Source organism: Typopeltis vanoorti, chromosome 10 (genome assembly GCF_054136105.1).
Source record: "Typopeltis vanoorti isolate ZY-2024b chromosome 10, IOZ_Tvanoo_1.0, whole genome shotgun sequence".
Classification (NCBI taxonomy): domain Eukaryota; kingdom Metazoa; phylum Arthropoda; class Arachnida; order Uropygi; family Thelyphonidae; genus Typopeltis; species Typopeltis vanoorti.
Window position 1 is genome coordinate 44,241,619 of NC_143558.1, and position 21,484 is coordinate 44,263,102.

General features: G+C 36.1%; 1 protein-coding gene across 1 annotated transcript in view; it reads left to right on the plus strand.

The window, feature by feature from the left end:
- LOC150102373 (sodium-dependent glucose transporter 1A-like) overlaps positions 1-21,484 on the plus strand; it is an 82,931-nt gene that overhangs the window by 51,784 nt on the left and 9,663 nt on the right. The window contains exon 3 of the mRNA XM_090399179.1: positions 7,556-7,714. Within this exon, the coding sequence (XP_090255305.1) occupies positions 7,556-7,714 (159 nt within the window). The remainder of the gene's footprint in view (positions 1-7,555; positions 7,715-21,484) is intronic.

The following is a 21,484-nucleotide window of genomic DNA, read 5'->3' on the forward strand; positions in this document are numbered from 1 at the left end:
ATGACTGCCCCACACACTCCTTCCCTGGAGGCCTCAGGAACTTTCATTTACTCCCAAATAGTGTTATCGATTGGTTAGCTGAACTGTCAATCAATCTGTATATATTTTTGTTCATTAATTTCTTGTATATTAACCTATTCACTAAATAAATGGGCACAAAGAAATATATTGAGTATATGCACTAAGGAAGGCAAACACAGACTGATCATAATGGCTCCTATAGTCCTAACTGGTGCTGTTATTGATACTTGCTGAAGGTAGCAAAATGCTGATCTAGATTTGGACAGTGTGATGCCACTATATTTATTTAAGTTTCTTTTATTTAATGTTAAACAAATTAAATTATTTACTTAAATAAATTAAGTAAATTTTATTTACTTAATTTATTTAATGTGCTGTAGCAGATTGTAGCAGTTCCAGAAACAGTCTCTGATTTAAATCTGTTTCTGTATAGGGAAAATCCTCCTTCTTATACAGAAACAGTTTTAAAATTGAAAGACTATTTCTGGAATATGCCACAGCACTACAACATTCCCCAAAGTTAAACAAATTCAGCTGCATCTGGGAGACCATCATTGAGACTTTCAGCAAGTGTTCATCACTGCACCTGTAGAGGGTACCAGTTAGCATCTTGTAGGAGCCTGCCTGTTACACTCGGTCCATGTTTGCCTTCCTATTTATTATTATTATTATTATTACCCCAAGACCTCATGGAGTCAAAGACTCATCTGGGAGGTCCTTTTATCACACAAATAGCTCATCATACCGTAACTTGAACACATTCAAACTCCTTGCAGACACTACACTCTCAGGCAAGGCATTCCAATCATTCACAACTCTGCACGAAAAAAACCTGCCTCTCACTTCCCTACTCACACCCTCTTTATACAGTTTCCAGGGATGACCTCTGGTTCTCCCCAGATCTCCCACTATTTTCTGTAGAACTTCTCCAGCATTGATCCTATAACAACCTCTTACCAACTTGTAGGTCTCTATCATATCTCCCCTCTTCCTCCTGTCCACCAGACTCTGCAAGTTGCATCTTCTCAATCGTTCCTCATACTTGACATTCCAGAGGCCAGAAACTACCTTAGTCAATTGCCTCTGGACCCTTTCCAACATCTCTTCATCCTTCCGAAAACCAGGTAACCAAATCTGGGCACAGTAATTCATGTGTGACCTAATCAAAGCCTTATACAACAGAACAAGAATCTCCCTACTTCTACATGTCAATGTTCTCCGCATCATTCCCTGAAGCCTTTGTGTTGTCTTCACAATTTTGGCTATGTGTCCCCTAAATTTCAGATCCTTATCCACTATCATCCCCAGATCTCTTATATCTTCCACTTCCAACAATATATCCTCACCAAGCATAAATTCTGCATCCCATCTTTGTTTTCCAAATTTTAAAACCTTACGTTTTGCAACATTGAACTCGCATCCCTATTTTCGTGCCCAATCACTCAATTTATTCAAGTCTTCTTGCAAGGCCACAACATCTTCACTACACTTTATGGTTCGTCCCAACTTTGCATCATCTGCAAACAACTCAATATCTCCATCCAAATTTTCACCTATATCGTTAATATACAAGTTAAACAGTAATGGCCCCAAAACAGGCCCCTGAGGCATTCCACTAGTGACTTTCCTTTTCCTGGATATTGCTCCCCCCATACACAACTTGTTGATACCTATCAGATAGCCAGTCTCCAATTCAATGCACTAATCTAATATCCAACCCCATCTGCTCTAGTTTCACTATCAATTTATCATGAGGTACTCTATCAAAAGCCTTTGTGAAATCCAAGAAGGATACAATTACTGTGTATCCTTCTCCTCTGTCCCAGGAAGCAGTCACTTTATTGTAATAAGTAAGTAGATTATTAAAACATGACCTCCCTTTAGCAAATCCATGCTGTCCATCAAAGATAATACCATTGTTGTCAGCCCAACTCTGGATCCTCGTTCTTACAAGCTTCTCCAACAACTTAACCACAACACCTGACAACACAGATAGGTCTATAGTTTGATGCTTGAGTTCACTCACCTCCTTTATGAAGTGGCACAATCTTGCCCTATTTGTGTGTGCATGTTCAGTATATTTCTTTGTGCCCATGAAAATGCCTTGGTGACTAAGGTAAAATATTGGCTTAGCAATGTAATTAGCTAAATAAATTTAGATAATTAATTATACATCTGGTTCCCCCCCCCAAACATCAACACAAGCTATTAATTCTGTACAAATCCATCTAACCATAGAATATTTTGTTAGGATAATGCCTTTAAGATCTCTCTAAAAATACTTCACTTGGTACAGAAGAGTGCAGTTAGGTGAAATAATGACTCATCTTTCAATAATTTTCTCTGCCCTCTTTGTGACAGACATTTAATTTTTATTGTTTGCATTTTGTACAAATATTTCTTGTTCACAAATATAACTGTTTATCATCAGAATTAGCAATGATAATTCTTCCACTTCTTTCTAATTCTGCTAGTAATCAAAAAGTTAAGAATTGCCATCTGAAAAAAATTTGCAGTGCGTCAACAACAGAGCTGTTCCTGACCCCACCTATGACAAGTACTCATAGTAGTAAATTTATCATCACAAACAGTCTCATAGGACAGTCAGTGCATTTAGTCATGGGCATAATTTTGTCATCACATCCAAAAAAATATCGTTTTTAAAAATCATTGTATTGTATATGCCCCCAGTTCATAGAACTGGGACTGGCAGATTGCCAAGAATAGTCACTTCATGCTGAAGAAGAGAAAAAAAAAAGGATGTATGAATTGGTCACCAACATGCGAAATCTCGAGCTTTATATGTAAAATTTTCTAACTGTTATACAAGCAAAATAGTTACCACTTTAAAAACTACAATATACATAAAAGAAAAGTTAATTTTCCAACATGTAATAATAAACAACTCATTCCACAAGACGGATTCATTACCTTGTTATTGGAATGAATTCACCTTCTGACATGCCAGAAGTGTTGAAAGGTTTTGCATCTGTGGGTGTACAGTGTCTATGCACTTGCATCCTATGATAACAACATTTGGTTGTATGTGGCTAATATTCTAAGTTAATTGAAACCTTCCAAGGATAACAATCCACCAAAAGAAATATCATTGCTTAAAAAGCTATATAAGAATAAACAAATTATTGTAACTATAGCTGATAAGGGAAATGCTACTGTCATTATAAACCATGCAGAATACAACAGAAAAATAAATGAACTTCTTGAGGACTCCTCCACTTGTCAGATCATAGATTGGGATCCTACAAAATCCCAAAAGAAAAAAAAAAGTGTACAAATTATTAAAAAAGTTACATCCTGACCTAAAGAAATTACCAGAAAACTTAATCTTAAAAATCCATATCTCTAAAAATCATAAATCCAATGCCTCCTTTGTAAAGTAATAGATAGCATAGACAACCCCACTTACAAACTGGCTAAAGATTTATCTAAATCATTTTCCTCCATAACAGACAACTCTTACACTTCTTCTTCTTCTGCAGCTTCTCCCACTTAAGTGGGGTCACTGTTTGTAATGAGTCTCTTCCATACCGTCCTGTCTTAGGCTGTCACCACATCCAAGTTCTTCATCTCCAAGTCCTCTTCTACCAGCTCCCCTCCATCTCTTCTTTGGCCACCCACGCTTCCGCCTTCCTTGCACATCCATCTGCATGACCCTTCTTCCCACATATTCGTCCTCCCTCCTCATCACATGACCAAACCATCTCAACCTTGCCTCCTGTATTTTCGCTCCTAAGTTCGTAACTTTCACTGTTCCCCTGACGTAGTCATTTCTCAGATGATCCTTTCTGGTTACACCGCACATCCACCTAAGCATTCTCATCTCTGCTACTTCCATCCTGCTGATATTATTTTTCCTCAGGGCCACAGTTTCTATAGCATATGTCATAGCTGGCCTCACTACTGTCCTATAAATTTTGCCTTTCAGATTGATCGGCACCCTCTTATCGCATAACACTCCAGCCATCTCCCTCCAGTTCCTCCAACCCGCTTGTATCCTGCATCCCACTTCCTTCTCAGCTCCTCCATCTTCTTCCACTGTTGAACCTAAGTATCTAAAGTCTCTCACCTTCCTGATGACATTTCCTTCCAGCTCCAGATCTGTCTCCTGGCCGCCGCCCACTGCGCAACACATATACTCTGTCTTACTTCTGCTCAGTCTCATACCTCTCTCTTCCAGTACAACAGACAACTCTTACACTCATTTATTAAAATTTATTTGTGCTGTAAAACATTAATAGAAAATCTATTCTATTGAAACTGACATCATGGTAAGTTTCAATATCACCTCACATTTTCACTAATGTACAGTGCCGGATTAAAACTGTGGAGGGCAGTTGAAATTTTGGGATTCCTCCCCCCCCCCCCCTAACCATCATTACTGTATATTACACGTATGTAGGTTGCACCAAAATTTTTTGCTAACTGACAGCTGACAGAAAATGAGCTTTTAAGAGACAAACTGTAATGTGAACCTGATGTCTATGGTTTATGTACTTTAAGTTGTTAATGGGTACATTACATTAATATAGTATTTTCTCTATAGAGTCTTTAATGTAAAGTTTTTGGTTCTTCTTTGAGTTGATTCATTTTTTTTATCTTTTGGAAACAATTTAAGAAAGCTTGATTGTAATTTTCTTTCAAGATGAAAGCAATATTATTTTGATTTGTTGTAACAGGACCCCTAAGTGGCATGGGGCCCATAGGTCAGTGCCTACTCTGCCTATTTGGTAATCTGGCACTGCTAATGTACCTTTGACCTTATTAAGCCACTCCCCCTCCCCCCAACATAATAGAATTATTCAGACTCAAATATATGCAACTCATTTTCTATGGAAAGACAAAATATACAAACAACCAGATGGACTGCTATGAGTCTCCCCCTCCCAGCAAACTTCTATATGGAGCATTTTGAAAACAGCACTTAACACAGCCACACTAAAACCAATATTTTGGCTGCACTATGTTGATTATGTGTTTGCTGTTTGGCTTCATGGTCCAGACACATCAGCACATCTTAACAGCCAACATCCTAAAATAAACTTCACCATAAAAACAAGAAAGTAATAATAGTCTCCCCCTTTTTAGATATGCTAGTAACATGACTTTGTAATGGCTCATTATCCATCTCCATCTACAGAAAACCCACTCATTCTGGTAGGTATTTACATAAACACACCACCACCATCCTTCCCAACAGTATGGCATCCTCAAAACACTTACTCACCGAGCCAGGGCTATTTGTTCAAATGATACGGCCTCCTAAACTGAGCTCAAAGACCTTTGCAACACCTTTTTAGCCAATGGTTACACCCCATATAAAATAGATAATATATTACATGCACCCCCCCCCATCTCTCCTACCAACACATAGAAAAACCATTCCCATCTTATACATTAAGGGTACATCAGAAAAAAAAATAGCCAAAGTTCTCTGCAAATATGATCTCTAGACTACTTTACAATTCTTCATTCAGCTAGTTACTTTCATATGTTATAAAAAATCAACTACATCCTGAAGTGTATAAAGTTCCTTGTGCCTGCAGTTTAGCCTGCTTTGGATAGATGTTAACTGGTAGATCAGTTAACATCTGCCTTGAAGAATATAAAAATTACATCTGAGATCATCTTATGGCAAGTTAGGATTGACAGACCATGCTCTGAATACCCCTTCATATAGGATCAGATGGAGAAAAACATCTATATATTACATAAAGTTGTTACAGGTCTGAGAGACTATTCTTAGAAACAGCATCCGCCATGAAGCACTCTCACAACCTCAACAAGTATGGTTGCATTAATTTACCAGAGATCTGGTAGACTATCGTTATTAACTTTGTAGTTATCTGACCATTTAGAGGGTGTCATGTAAGGAGATCAGGTGTTAGTTGCAATTTAAATTGTTTCTATAATTACTTAGTTTAGTGCTGCGTGTGTATCACAGTTATCATTGCACTCTGATGATGCTGGTAGAAAACCAGCAAAATATTGGTGAGTTAAATAGATGTATATTTTTCCTCTTGGTGTTGTTATGCCATTAAGCATTATTATGAGGACTCTTCCTTCTTATGTATTTCCTAAAGAGTACAATATGTAGGCCTTCACATCCAGTGTTAACAAGTTTCTTTTTTCTCCTGAACTTTCTACCCATTCATGGTATTAATGTACTACAGGTTGACCAGCCCTCAGGTATGGGATTACAATTAAAAAAATTTCTTTGCAGCAACTAATCAATTTTTGGTTTTCTGAAAGATACCAGTATGTTATACAAACCCATAATGTCTCAGAACAGGAAGGTAGCCAGTAGTGTGTGACAGAGTTTTGTTCTTAGGAAACTGTTCAACTTATTTACTAATGATATTTATTGTGTCTGATGGGAGACATTCAGTTGTTTTCTGATGATTCAAACTTGGTGAGAGTCTATAAGGAGTGATGATGTTGATGTTAAGTCAAAAGGAATTAAACAGATTTTCACCTTGAACAAATAGTAGAATTGCCATTTTGTTGCTGAGTGCAAGATTTTGCATTTTGAAGAAGCATAATGCTGTTTACTGTATTGGTGGATGAGAAGATTGGATTTGGAGATGATGGTTGACCTGAAGTTTAGAGGATGTGTTGCAAAAGCTGTTAAAGCTACACATATTTCTGCTGTAATAATGAGAACAAGTAAAATTATGAGTAGTGAAATTATAGTTGTATCAGTGTGCAAGGCTTTAATCAAGCCATGTCTAGACATTTGTGTGAAATATAGTCATCTGGTTTATGTTATGATAGGAAACTGCAAATAATCCAGAAATGAGTAATGATGATTTATGTATTTTTATGACTGTACATCCGTATGTGTTCACGGGCAAGTTTGCCTGTTCTGAGGGACAAAAAAAAAAGCCCTACCTCCATATGAGACCAACTAACTCACCTTTAGTCGAAAGAGACCAGATAAAGGTTCCTCACGTCACTGACAGGAATCAAACCCAGGTCTTTCTGACCAAAGAACTTTGTCTATACCAACTGAGCTACAGAGGCTCTACAACGAGAATATCATGACTCTGGAATGTTGCTTATGAGAAGAGATTGAAGAAATGTTAATTCCAGAGCTTAGCGCATAGTCAGCAAGAGATATGATAGAAGTGAAGTTGATATACGGATTTTATAAGATTAATACAGAAGAAAAGCAGAGAGGAGGAGGAGGAGAAGAACAGGAGTTATCTCTGAACGTTGCATGAGGGAGCAAGAAATAGATTTTGTACTTGGAGAGAGAGAGAGAGAGAGAGAGATTGGTATGTTGGCTGCATAGCCAGAACATGTTGCAAATATGATGAATGTGAGCATATTTAAGGTGTACATGAGACAAATATTTCTGATTGAAACAGTATAATGATTATATTGATTACAGGAAGATCTAATAATAATAGTAATAATAGTAATAAAGTAATAATAATCAATGATAATGATGATGATGACTGTGAGATATAAAATTTAAATGCAGCTTACATTTTAATTATATCTTTATTTTTAGGTGGAATTTTGTTCGATTGCGTCGATAGACAACCTCTTTTGATAGGAGGCCTTATATTAGTAGCAGCAGCATCTTTTGCAGTTCCCTGGTGTCCAAATCTGATTGCTCTTGTTGTGACTATGGCTTTATCTGGCCTTTCAATGGGTGCTATTGATACAGGTAAATGTTTTGTAATTCTTTTATTGTATTCCTGTTAGAGCAAAAACCTCATGCATGAGGTTTTTGCTAATATTACAGCATAGTATATTCCACTATTTAGTTATCAGTACCTTTTTTTTTTTTTTTTTTTTGCTCATAGTAGTGTATGTGTATAGTTCAGGATTTGAAAGTCATTATTATTATTATTATATATTTGCTCTCCAGCCAGGACTGGCTCAGACGTCTGCTTTTTTAGGCCTTGACGGAGGCCCCATGCCCAGACGTGCCCCCCACTTTTAAATTTCTAAGAAAATTTGACAATAGAATTTTTGATGTTTTAGAGATGTATTGATATGGGAAATATTTTAGTTAAATTTATATTGATTCTTTGTCCTTTTATCATTGCCGGTACCTAGTACTGGCAATGATAAAAAGCACCGGCAAGTATGAGGGGCACCACTAATAACTTTTTCCCGAGGCTTTGCAAAACCTCCAGCCGGCCCTGTTTCCAACCAAAAGGCTGTGGGTTTGAATCTAACCATGGGCATGGATGTTTGTGATTATTTGTGAAAATACTAGTGGTGATGGTTGGTGGTAGATGGCATTGGTATAGTTGCAGTTTGTTGTAATTGGTGGATTAAATAATCCCCTTCCTTGATGAGTCTTTGAACTCCCTGGAATGTAATAATAATAATTATTATTATTACTCAGGCATTTCCATTTCTATGAAATCCAAATGCATATCAGTGAAGTTCCACATTAACCATTATTCACACAATATCCATCATACCTCTTCTTGAATTTATTCATTGACAAAACACTCAAAACAGCCTCTGGCAACTCATTTCACTCATTCACCACTCAAAAATATATAATCTTCACATCCTCATACCAACCATACTTCTTTATGATTTACAGGTTGAGACCTAGTTCTTTCTCTTGTCATGTATTGAAAATTTTCTTCTCCATCAATCCTATAAAACCTCTTTAGTAACTTATATATTTGTCATATCATATCCTACAAACTTTCAATATATCCTCACAGAAAGCATTCCATAGAACTGTCGCTATCTTGGCCACATACCTCTGTCTCCTTTCCACCATGTCCTCACCAAGTAGACCAGATCTTTGTACAGGAGTACAGATGTGGTGGTTTTATCATGCTTTGGTAGGATAATAACTTATTTACTGCTTTTCAGTGTGCTCTTTATCATCCAAGTAATCAAGTGAGTTTTTTGACCATTTTTGCAATACATTTTCTAAGCTTCAACTCCATAATTATCCCAATTTACAGTTTCATCAATTTCATATAGACCAGTTTTCAGCATAGTACACAGCTTGTAATCATTTCATCCAAAGATTCATAATCTTATACTTTGCCATGTTAAATGGCAACCATTATTCTTTCTCTAATAGTGCTTTATTTGATTTTTTGATTATTTTATTTAAATCATGCTGCAGAAGCTTAACATCATGTTTATTGCCTTAACCTGTTTGGCATCATTAGCAGAGAATCATTTCCTGTATCATTCATGTACAAATTTAACAGCAGTCACCAAGAGCCCAGTGAACATCTCTACTTACCTATCTTCTCCTGGACTCAACTTACTGTAATTGGGGACCAAATGGAAATTGATATGAAGGTCCAGTTTATGTAACAGAATTTCATGTGTATCCTGGTGAATGTCTTACAAAGTTCAGCAACATCATCATCATGTAGTCATATCCTTTATCCAACTCAACTGTCACCTTATTGTAAAAAGTGAGTAAATTGCAAATGGTAAGATTGACCTTTTACAAAACTATACTGAACCCATAGAGTACCATATTCCTATATCCGTTGCTGAATTATATTATGAACCAAGGTCTCCAATGCTTTAACTACCATTCCTGAAATACTAATCCACTTATCATATGCTACTTCTCACTTGAAGTCTTCTTTATGTGATGGAATTAATTTGTCCTACCCACAATACTTTTCTTGAGCTGAGACTTAAGTTAAATAGCCTCGTCAGAGGGCACTACCACTTTCACTTTCCTGTCATATATTGGCACTGCACTATCACTTCCTTCCCCAGATGGTACCCTGACTCTCCAGGCAGGGTCACTCAGTAACTTATTTTTTTTTTGTCCACTTCTCTTACCACCCTTCTATCAGTACTACTAAAATTATCCTTCCATAATCATTTTTTCTAAAACTCATTATATAATTAAAGAGCTTTTTGGGATTTTCTTTGGTCTGTTTGGCTAATTTCCTCTCATAATCTAATGGTACTTTTTTTTTTTACCCCCACACTTCTTGTCTGTGCTTTCTATTTCAAAAGTAGACTATCAAATATGCAATCCAATAATCCATATACGACCTGATTAAGTTTTTTTATAGTTGGAGTATTACTTATTTACTCTTTACTTTAAGAGTATCTTACTCTTTTCTTTAATTCTTGCATTCCTTTAATGTTGACCTCATGTCAGTTTGTGACCTGAGATACTACATTCAGCATTCTTGGATCATTTCCATTCTGACACTCATCCACTTAATTTAAGGATACATTCACACACTCACTTGTTACCATCCTGATATCTCTAGCTTCCTTGATTCTGCAAATCTGATCTCTTTCACATAGTTTGTTGTGAAGTTTAATAGTCATAAGTTGAGTAGAAGAATGCAGATTATGAACAAAATAATAGCCAGAATGTATGAGTGTTGAGAGGCTTAGAGTTATATAAGTTTGGAGAAAGAATCAGCATGTGGAGAATGGTTTTTATTTGAATAAGTATGGAAGAGTGTGTGCACATACATGCACCCACCACTTGCCAACCAAAAGAATTTTGGGTTTTTTTGGCTGCAGTTAAGCAATAGATTAAATGTAAACAAGGGGAAACTGAAATTTCCAGTGTGTGTGTGTGTGTGTGTGGCGGGTGGGGATATCAGAATAGGGGGGGATAGCAGAATGTCCTCATTGAGATGATAGCTGTAGTAGAAGAATGCTGGATTATTTCTGAAGGTTGAAAAGACCAGTGCTGGGCTTATTGTTAAGAAAACTTTGGATATATACTGCTTTGTTTATAACCACAAAAGAGGCTCTGTAGTATCCAGTGAGCATTCTCACTGTTAAAGGATATTTAGGATGTATTTTGAGTTGGAAGAAATGCCAACTAGACCCACTAGGTGGTACATGACCTACACTGCCCAGTGAAATGGCACATTTACCATCCACATGTCACCATTATTATAGCATCTAAAAATAAAATTGACCTCATGGCATCAATCTTCTCTAACTTCTGCATATGTGACAAATGCAAGTTGCTTCTGCCATACTGAACTATATGCCTCCTGTGATTTTTTGGGAAAAATGACATCAGAAGAATACTAAACAACTTAGACACTAAAAAGTCTTCAAATCCTGACATCATTCTCTCTTTCTCTCTCTCTAGATCCAGCACTCTTGAACCTGATCATTGCATCAAAGAACTGAACACTCACTGATCGAGCTATGCTGCCTCCACTTGCAAAAAGTGATCATGTAGTCTTGAACTGGAAGATTAATTGAACATGCAGAATTTTCTATCAAGAAAGGATATGTATATATATATATGGAACGTATGGAACTGCAAAAGTAGGTGATTATGACAAGCTGAGGAGACAGCTTTCCTCATACCATTGGCATCAAAATTTGAAGGTTAGAGGTGTTGTTTGTGCATAGGAGCTGATCAAGGATTGTTTGAAGAACGCAGTATTTGAATGTATACCTAGAGTGAGAAAGATAAATCAGGTAGGAGTTAGATGGATAAATAGCTTCATTAAGCAGGAGTTGTACACAAAGAAAAGGTTGTGGAGGGATTATAAAGAAAAAAAGGTGATCCTAAAGAGTTCTTTTGCTATGTGGCAAGTAAAAGGAGGAATGAATATGAAAGGATGACTTTAAAAAGTGCTGATGGCGGGGAGGTAACAGAAACAAGCCAAATAGTTGAATTATTGAGTGAGCATTATGCAGGGCGTATCATCTTGGTGGTGACATTTCAGTGCCAGATGTGGCATTGACTGATAAGAGAATAGAAATTGAAGAAATGCAGGTCTTAAAATATTGCAGAATCTCAATACAGACATAGCTATGGGATTAGATAGCATATCAAGCCATGTATTACGAGAATGTGCAATGGAATTATCAGCTCCTCTGACTAAGCTAAATTTAATTTAAGCCTCAGTAGTGGGAAAATGCTAGTGGAGTGGAAAGAGGGCAAAAAGTCCCATTACATGAAGGAGGCTCTAAGATAGAGATAGAAAATTATAGGCCAGTCAGTAGTTCAGGAGTAGTAGTTAAGTTATTACAGAAATTGGTAAAAGACAGAATTCAGGACTGGGTGGATAGGAATATGATACTCTGTAAGGGACAACATAGTTTTCTGAAGGGGTCTTGCCTTAGTAAATTTGCTTACTTTTTATAATGAAGTGACAAAAGAGTTGAATAAGGGAAATGGCTACTCAGTGATATTGCTAGACTTTGCAACAGCATTTGACAAGATTCTGAATAGAACCCTATTGCATAAATTGGAGCAAATGGGGGATGGATACAAATCTGGTGATTTGTATTCAAGGGTGGCTGGTGTACAAAGAATGGTTTATGGAGGAGTTGCATCCAGGAGAAGGCAAGTGACCAGTGGTATACACAGGGCTCAGTACTTGGTCCTCTGTTGTTTAATTTGTATATAATTGATATAGGAAATGATTTGACATGAAATATTCAATGTTTACTGATGATGCTAAACTGGGAAAAGCATTGGTAAATGAAGGTGATGCAGAGATCCTGCAGAAGGCTTAAACAGATTCACAGTATGGACAAAAGTAAATGGCTGCCAGTTTAATGTGGCCAAGGTGTAAGGTGATGCACTCTATGAAGAAATCAGAAGCTGTGTACTATATTAGTGGAACTGAACTGAACTGCAGGAAACTGATGAGGCCAGGGATTTGGATGTGATTGTATATGAGGAGTTGAAGTTTGAATATTGCAAAGGTAACCAAAACAGCACATCAGATTACATAGTTGTTGAAGAACACTCTAACAAGCAGGGATAAAGAAGTTATTGCTCTGTATATAAGGCCACATTTGAACTCCTGGATTCCATTGTGATGAAGAAGCTGTAGAGAGAATCCAGAAGTGAGTGACAAAGATTGTGGCAGATCTGTAGAATGCTCTCTGTGAGAATAGATTAATGGTCTGTAGGCTTTAAAAATTAACCTATAGTGGACTTGTTATATACCTGAGTGAAACAACTATTATCATGTTAATCCAAATTATGGAGAATATGATAAAAGAAAGAATTAGTCGTGAAGTTTCTCAAGCAAAATATTATTCTGTTCAAGTTGATTCAACACAAGATAATTCATCCATCAATCAGTTTAGCATTATTATTCAGTATGTGCTTAAAGGTTATTATTTGATGAACGACTACTTTCAGTTGTGCCAAGTACTGATGGTACTTGACAGGGACTTTTTGATCTATTGACTGAAACATTACAGCATCTTAAAATTGATCCCAAAAAAATGTTTATCTGATAGTACAGATGGAGCTGCAAGCTACCATGGTGTGCCTTCAGTTTCTTTTTTCAATTTGCTCCAGAATTTAGGAACTTTTGTGAAAACATCGTACATGAGAATGGCTGTATGGATTGAAGTTGTTGGAAAACATCTAGGACAAGAAAAAATTAAATGATTAAAGCTAATTGATGAGACAAGATGGTCAGGAAAATCCAATTCAGCAACAACTATATTTGGACGTTTTAATGATGCCTCTGTCAGTATTATTTATAATAAAGTTACAAGAACATTAGATGAGGGAAAGGCATATACTGCCATTTTCTTAGACTTGGCGAAGGCATTTGACAGGGTGCCACATGACAAGCTGATATTTAAGTTGCAGCACATGGGTCTGGATGTCAGATTGGTCAATTGGATTCAGGATTGGCTATCTGATAGGTATCAGAGAGTTGTGTATGGTGGAGCAGTTTCAAGGAGGCAGAGGGTTACAAGTGGGGTCCCACAGGGCTCAGTACTAGGACCTATATTGTTTAACCTTTATATCAATGACATTGCCAGTGGATTGCAAGGGGATATTCAGTTGTTTGCGGATGAATGATACGAAGCTGGGAAGGATTATTAGTAATAGTGCAGATGTGGTAGCCCTGCAAGAGGATTTGAATAAGCTAAATAGATGGGCAAATGAATGGGGGGTGTCAGTTTAATGCAGCAAAATGTAAGGTCTTGAGGTTTGGGAAACATCGATGGGATGCTGCATACTCTATGGGAGGAGTTATACTGGAGGAAGTAGGGGAGACAAGAGATCTGGGGTTGTTGATTGATAGAAACCTGAAGTTTAGGGGACATATTGCAAAGGTGGTGAAGGTAACACAGAGGATTGGTGCAATTATGAGAAGGACACTGACCTGCAGAGATAAGAGGGTTATCATTCCGTTGTATAAGTCTCTGATCAGACCATACTTGGACTATTGTTCTCAGATTTGGTCCCCAGGATTTGAAGGGGATAAATTAACTGTGGAAAGGATACAAAGGCAGATGACAAAGATAGTTTCAGGACTGTACAATGTTAGTTATGTGGATCGGCTGAGGGAATGTGGACTGCAGAGTTTGGTAGATAGAAGAAGGAGAGGTGATATGATTGAGACTTTTAAACTGTTGAGAGGTGGTTACAGGGTAGACACTGGGGAGTTCTTTCGCTTGGTTGAACAGCGGGAAGGAGTGATGACAAGAGGCCATCCCTGGAAGTTACGAAAGGAAACTGTGAGCAAGAGGGTGAGGAGTGGTTTCTTTGCGTGGAGGGTGGTTGAACCATGGAATGCATTGCCTGATGGAGTGGTGAGAGCGAGAACAGTCAATGAGTTTAAGGTGTGGTATGATAGACTTTGTGTTTCTTAGGGGGGACCTCCCCTCGATGAGTCTTGACAAACTTTATGTTCTTAGGAAGGACCTCCCACGATGAGTCTTTTGACTCCATGGAGGCCTGAATAATAATAATAATAATCTTTGTAAATTATTGACATGCTTATCAATGATACAAGATTCAGACAAGTTTGATGCAAAAAGAAAACAAGAAGCAAATGTTTTACTTCAAAGTCTTCTAAAGTTTGAAACAATATTGGCAGCATTTACTTACTTGTATATATTTGAAACTACAGCGTTATCAAGTTATTTACTTGATATCAAGTTATTTACAGACAAGTGGTTAGATATGTTTACTGCATGGAGTTTAATAGATTCATCTACAACAAAGTTGAAGGAATAGACAAGAACATTTGATAACATTCACAGGCAAGGCATTGGAATTTGTAAATAAATGCAAGATTTCACAGTTGAATGTGGATAACGTGACCAATTTTTTTACAATGAAAAGGAGGACGAAAAAATTTAAGAAAAAAGTACAACGTAAATAAATGAAACATTTTATTAATTTAAACAAAAATACACAAAAAATAATTATGCTTACATCCCTTTTAATTATTTAATTAAACGAGCATTTTTCCATTGAATGAATATTTTTTGTCAATTTATCATTTTCTAACAATATATTGGAAATTTCGGAGCAAGAAATATCCTTCATATTGAATTTTATGGTAAGTGCTGCAGCTAGAGTATCAACATTCAGTCTTGATTTCTCACTTGTCCAAAAATCATTACCAATTGAAAAAACTCTTTCAACTGCTGCATTAGTTCCAGGGCAGCACAATGTAAATTCAATAAGAATAACCAAATTTTCATATGGAATGTGCTCATTTTTGAAATGGTTAAATATTTCCACCCATCTTTTATCAATTTCTACATGTTGATTTTCCCATTGTTCTAATTTATCAGAATTTAAATATACATTCAGTCTTCTAATTTCTTCAAACAGACAATTGTCATCGATTTTAATATCAGGCATTTCTTTCGATAAAAACTCAACACAATTTTCAATATCTGCCATTTACTTGCGATGAAGTCAAAAAACACCATTGAAAACTGTTATTTCCTGTGATATTTGTTTCAGACCATTCTTCGACATATTGGAAACATGTTTGGTAAAAATTCTGCACTTCTTTGGTAAACTTTTCCGTTATGCCCAGATTTGATTCCTGTAAGTTTGACAATTTTCTTTTTATTATTAAAGGAATAAATTTTTCTTCAAATCGTGATTTATATTGAAGGACAAAATCGTTCAAAATAAGACTAACTTCTGTAGCTGAAATATGTTCACCATCAATCTTTTGAATCGTTTTGTGGAAAATACAAAATACATTAATATCTCCGATAATTCATAATTGAAAAAAGATTCCAGAATTTTTGGACATTTGTCTAAACTTAAAAAATATGAACGGAGAGGCTCAAATAATTGTAAAACACGCTCTATAGCAGGTGTTAGAGCAAGCCATCTAACTTTTGAATATCCTAAAAGTTTTTTGTATTCAACATTTTGCGTCTTCACAAAATTATTTTAAAGTAGCCACACGAACAGTAAAACGACTAAAATACAAATAAATTGTCGTTATTATTATTTCTACATCAATTGGCATGGCACATGATGCTGTGTTGATTGCATTTGACAAAATATGTGCATTACAACCTATTCCTAGTATTTTCTTTTGGAGTAAATCTTGTAATTTTACATAGACATTATTCACTCCTTTGCGTCTTCGCCCACCAAAATTTGTGTTTGTATTATCAGCTGTTAGTGCAACAACTTTAGATTTCAAATTGTTTTCATTTATTACTCTGCATAGGTGGTTTGACAAAATTTCAGCAGTTTCGCCCTCAATGGATTCTAAATTTAAAATTTTTACTTGAATGCCCTTGGTAACATTATAATACTTTACTAGTATTGGATACAATTTGGTTTCATTATGATTTGATGCATCAGATAAAACTGTTACAAATGCTGCATTTTTCAAGTCTTCTGCAAGTATTTTATCACAGTAATTTTTAAATACTGATTTAATAATAGCCTCACATTTTGTCCTGGCACATGAAAATTTAGCATTGTGAAAGTTTTTCAATAATTTAGTTGTACAATCCATACTACGAAAACTTTGATTGTGAATTATGGTATGAAATGCAAATGTTCCCTCCATTACAGCTAACTGTTTTTCATCTTCAGAATAATTAGAAGTTTTAAAAAAATAGATTACTTTACTACTGGAAGCTGATGCATCTAATGATTGCTTATGTTTGTTGGTGTTCAAGTGTTTCATTATAGCTGCTCTGCCTCCAACTGCAATACAAAATTCTCCTCTGCAAATATTGCAGAAAACAATGTTGTCTCTCTTTGATATGAGGAGTGGAAATTCCTTTTTCAATTGATCGTTGAAATGGCATTTCCTCTTTCTTGATTTTTCCATCCCTTAAATGAAATTAAAAATAAAATATAGAGCCTCACGAACGATGCAAGCACATTATGAATAAATAAAATTAATAATTAAAACTAAAACTTTAATAACAAAAGTGATAAAACTTTACTAAATCTATATTTAAATTATTTTACACTTGTGTTGAAAACAGGGTTGTATAAAATTGAATTAATGAATTAATAAAACGTGAATTGTACTTACCTGAGTATAATATTCACTGAGAAAGAAATAATTTCTTATTTCCGTTAGAAATAAACACGAAGTATAATATAGAGATAAAGTAAACAAAGTGAAGTGCGCAATGGTGCGAGACACATGAAGTTCTCCTATGCCCTGCGCATGCGTTTCATAATCGCGTCTTTCTGAACTGTACCGTCACATGATGCGTAACAGTTCGGCGCGGCATCTCTGAATACAGAGATTAACAGCTTAGTTTTAAAATATCGAAAAGGAGGACAGGTAGGAGGACACTTTTTGAGAAAGGACAGAACCTACAAAAGAAGGACTGTCCTCCCTAAAGGAGGACGATTGGTCACCTTAATATGGATGAAAATCAAACATTGGAAAATGACTCTTTGGAAACAGCATTGCCAGTTAAGAGGCAGAGGAGGAAGAAGAGAATGTCAGATGAGCTTATAAATGATGAAGGAAATTCCTCAGATTCTTTAGCTGATTTTTGAGTAAATGTGTTTAACCTAATAATGGACCGCATTGTCCAGTCTCTAGATTCACGCTTTGTACAACACAAAAAGTTGTATAAAGATTTATCCTGCTTGGACCCAGCAAAGTTTAAAACTATTGCAGAGAAGGGCCTTGAAGATGAAGCATTGGAAGGTATTATTAAGCTGTCTCCACAAATCAGCAAAGATCAAGTAATATCGGAATTGTTTCTTTTACTTCGAACTTTGATGTATTAAAGCTATTGCTTAATGATGGTGAGAATATGGATTCCAGTTGCAACAAGTGCAAAATTTGTAGCACTTGCCCATCGTGTGTACTAAAAATTCTGGCCTCCAGCAAACTTTATGACAAGGCATGTACCTTTATGAACTTTATAAAGTCATCTGCACACTATCAGTTACTCAAGTCCAATGTGAGAGGATATTTTCAAAGCTAAAGATCATAAAGACAAGGCTAAGAAATTCACTGTCTAAGGAGAACTTGGAATCTTACATGTCGCTATCCATTGAAAAGGAAGTGTTAGATGAATTGGATGCAGAAGCAATTATTGACAGATTCGCACAATTATCTAGTGAATTCAAACGATTGCTTTTAATATAGTAGACTGCATGAAATATGCTTTTGAACTACCTGTTAATGTGTAAAATGTTCAGTACAAGCAAACTATTTAAAAATATCCACCATTTATTTAAAATTAAAAAAATTTTTTTTTTATTCAATTATAAATCTGTATTTACATTTATTATCTACTGGCAGTAATATGTACAATATATGTACACTGTAATTACTAAAAAAAAATATACATTTATTTCGCAAAAATTTTAATTGTACCTTTTTTCCATTTATGTATATTTTGAAAATTTTATTTCTTATAAAAATTAAATGATAACCTTAGAGTTGTGGGTGGTCCTCCTTTGTCTCCTGGCAACCAATATTTTTAGACCCAGTCTGCTTCTGCCAATGGAAGTTGTGTAAGAGTGTGGTTAGCAAATTTGTTGAAACTAAGTTTTGTAAGGTGATGACTAAGTGGAATGGGTTGCTGCAGGTGATTGTTATGGTGCTTCATCAGTGAATGAGTTTAAGCATGATAAGTATTGGGTGAATGATGACTAGTGTGTGAATAAATGGATTTCCCACAGTGAGACTCCATGGAGATACCTAAAGAAGAATAAAAATAATAATTGTACTTTAATATTTGTGCTGGAGAGCTAACACCTTCCATGTATTGTCTGTGTAGTCTTTTATACTCAGCTAGAGCTTATCCAGCTGAGTATAAATAGCTGTGGTGGTGATATAGAGAGCCTACTTATTCCTTTAAAAAAAAAAAGGAGATAAAAGTTCACCATCAAGCTACCAACTGATTGCCATCACTTAACCTCTCAAATAATGAAAAAAAAATCACTGGCAGGCTACTTTTTCACTACCTAGATACTTATCAGGTAATCAATGACTACCAGTACAGATTCTGCCACTTAAGATCCACGGCTGACTACTGAACTTATTGTCACTCATCATTAGACATGTGTGCCATGGAAAGGCCTGAAGAAACATATGCTGTTACTCTTGCCATTTTCCAGAACATTTAATTTGGTCTGGCAATGAAGCCTACTCAGTAAATTACCATCCTTTTGTCTATTTTCCACTCTCTGTAATTTGGTAGCAAGCTTTCTCTCTGATCATTTGCTGCATGTCATAGTGCATGGCTCACTCTCTTTGAGTGAGCCACTAATGTAAGAGGTACTTCAAGGCTCTGTTCACTCACCACCCTCTTTCTTCTATGTCTGCTGTCAATCACCACTAATCTCATCCCCAGCTTTGCAGACAAGTAGTTTACTTCGTTTATCCTACAGTGCCATCAAAATGCAATTTTTTTTTGTTTTTTTTTCAAGTGCGATCTCTCAGCTCACATTTCCTTACCCTTAGTGAACACATAAATCACCAGACAAAATCTGAATCTCACTCCCTAGACTTACTTCTAGCCTTTCTTGGCATAAACATATCACACAAGTAGCTTTATACCTTCTTCAGCCACTAAAAATTAAGCATTATTTTCAGAATGCTACTTTTCACCAATCCAGCTACAACCTCTGTCGAAATCCCCAAATCTTTTCATCCTTAGAATATTGCTCATATGTTTGGGGTGGTTCACCTAAAATTCTTGGTGCTTTTCCAGAATAGAGTAATTTGACTGAGAGATGATCACCTCAACTACTGTCTCACAGATGCACTGTTTCTGTGCTCTGTCTTTTCTCAGGTACTTTCATGGATACTGCTCCACCGAACTGGCAACTATCATTTCTGTTGGGCCTGTTAAAACAAGTGTCAACATCTCTTTTCAGTCCAACTGCAAACACAACGAACCTGCTTCTCTTTTTCTTCATTTATTCTGTCTGGCTCTACCTTCAGGAACACCCTACATGGGACACACTGATGTGTTATAGATATTGTAAGATCTTGTTTGAGGTAGTATGTTATGGACAGAATGAAATATTAAGGTCTTGGGATGTAGAGGGGTGGTGACAAGGAAATGTATGGGCAAATTATTATAGAAAATAAGAAAAGGGTGATATAGATTAGATCGAAGAAATCGCCTAGAAACAAAGAAAATGAATTTCTCAAGTATTTGAGGGACAACTACCTTAAGCAGTACATAACAGAGGATGCATAAGGATCAAGGATTTTGGATTTGATTATTTCATCAGAGGATGTAATTTTAAGTGGGGTATTGAAACTCCAGCCAGTTGGTGAGAGTGATGATAAGGTGATCACCTGGCTTTAGTGATCATGAGATGATCCAAAGACCTCCTTTAATAGTGCTGAGGAAAGGATGTGTGTGTGTGTGTGTGTCTAACTACAAGAAAGATGATTATGGAAAGCTCAGGAGACAACTTGGAACCATAGCATGAAATGAAGAGTTGAGGGGAGGGATCAATGTTGCTTGGTCATTAGTCAAAGATTATTTATGCAGCAGTGTATGAATGTATCCCAAGTGTCAAGAGGTTAAATAAGTTGGTTTAGAATGGAGACTGAAGAAACTAAGTATTCATTCTAGGTGAAGAAGGTGTTATAGAATCAACATAAGATGAATGATAATAATCAGTTGCATGAAAAGTAGTATAGACAGCAGTTTAGAAAAATTGGTAAGAACAACAAAAGTGCAGTATGAACAGAAATTAGCCATTCAGGCTAAGAATAATCCTAGAGTTGTTTCTATATGTGGCAAGAAGAATGAAGAATAATTTTGAAAGGATAATATTAGGTGATGAAATTAGTAGAATGGTAAACTGCATAGGATATATCATTGAGAATAGTTCATCAAAGTATTTCATTGGCATAAGTGTAATATCATGCATGACTTGAGTACTGAGAGAATGAGGAGGAGGGACTAATGATGAGTGAGCAAGAAGAATATGAGGAATTAAGTTGTTATTTATTTGGAATTACAGCTGAAGCAACTATATGGAGCCGGTGTATTATGTTTTGCACAGCCTTCTGGCTGGTTTTCCTCTTTTGTAAGATGAAAAACTAGAGTTTATGAGAGGAAAACCTTCCACCTCTGTGTGAGACTGGCTAACTCACCTTCAGTTGAAAAATCCATTATAAAGGTACTTCACATCCTAGATGGAATTTGAACCCAACTCTTTCCAACCAAAGTTCATCAATACCAACTGAGCTGTGGAATTAAGTATACTTGATGTTAATAAGGTGGTAGATCG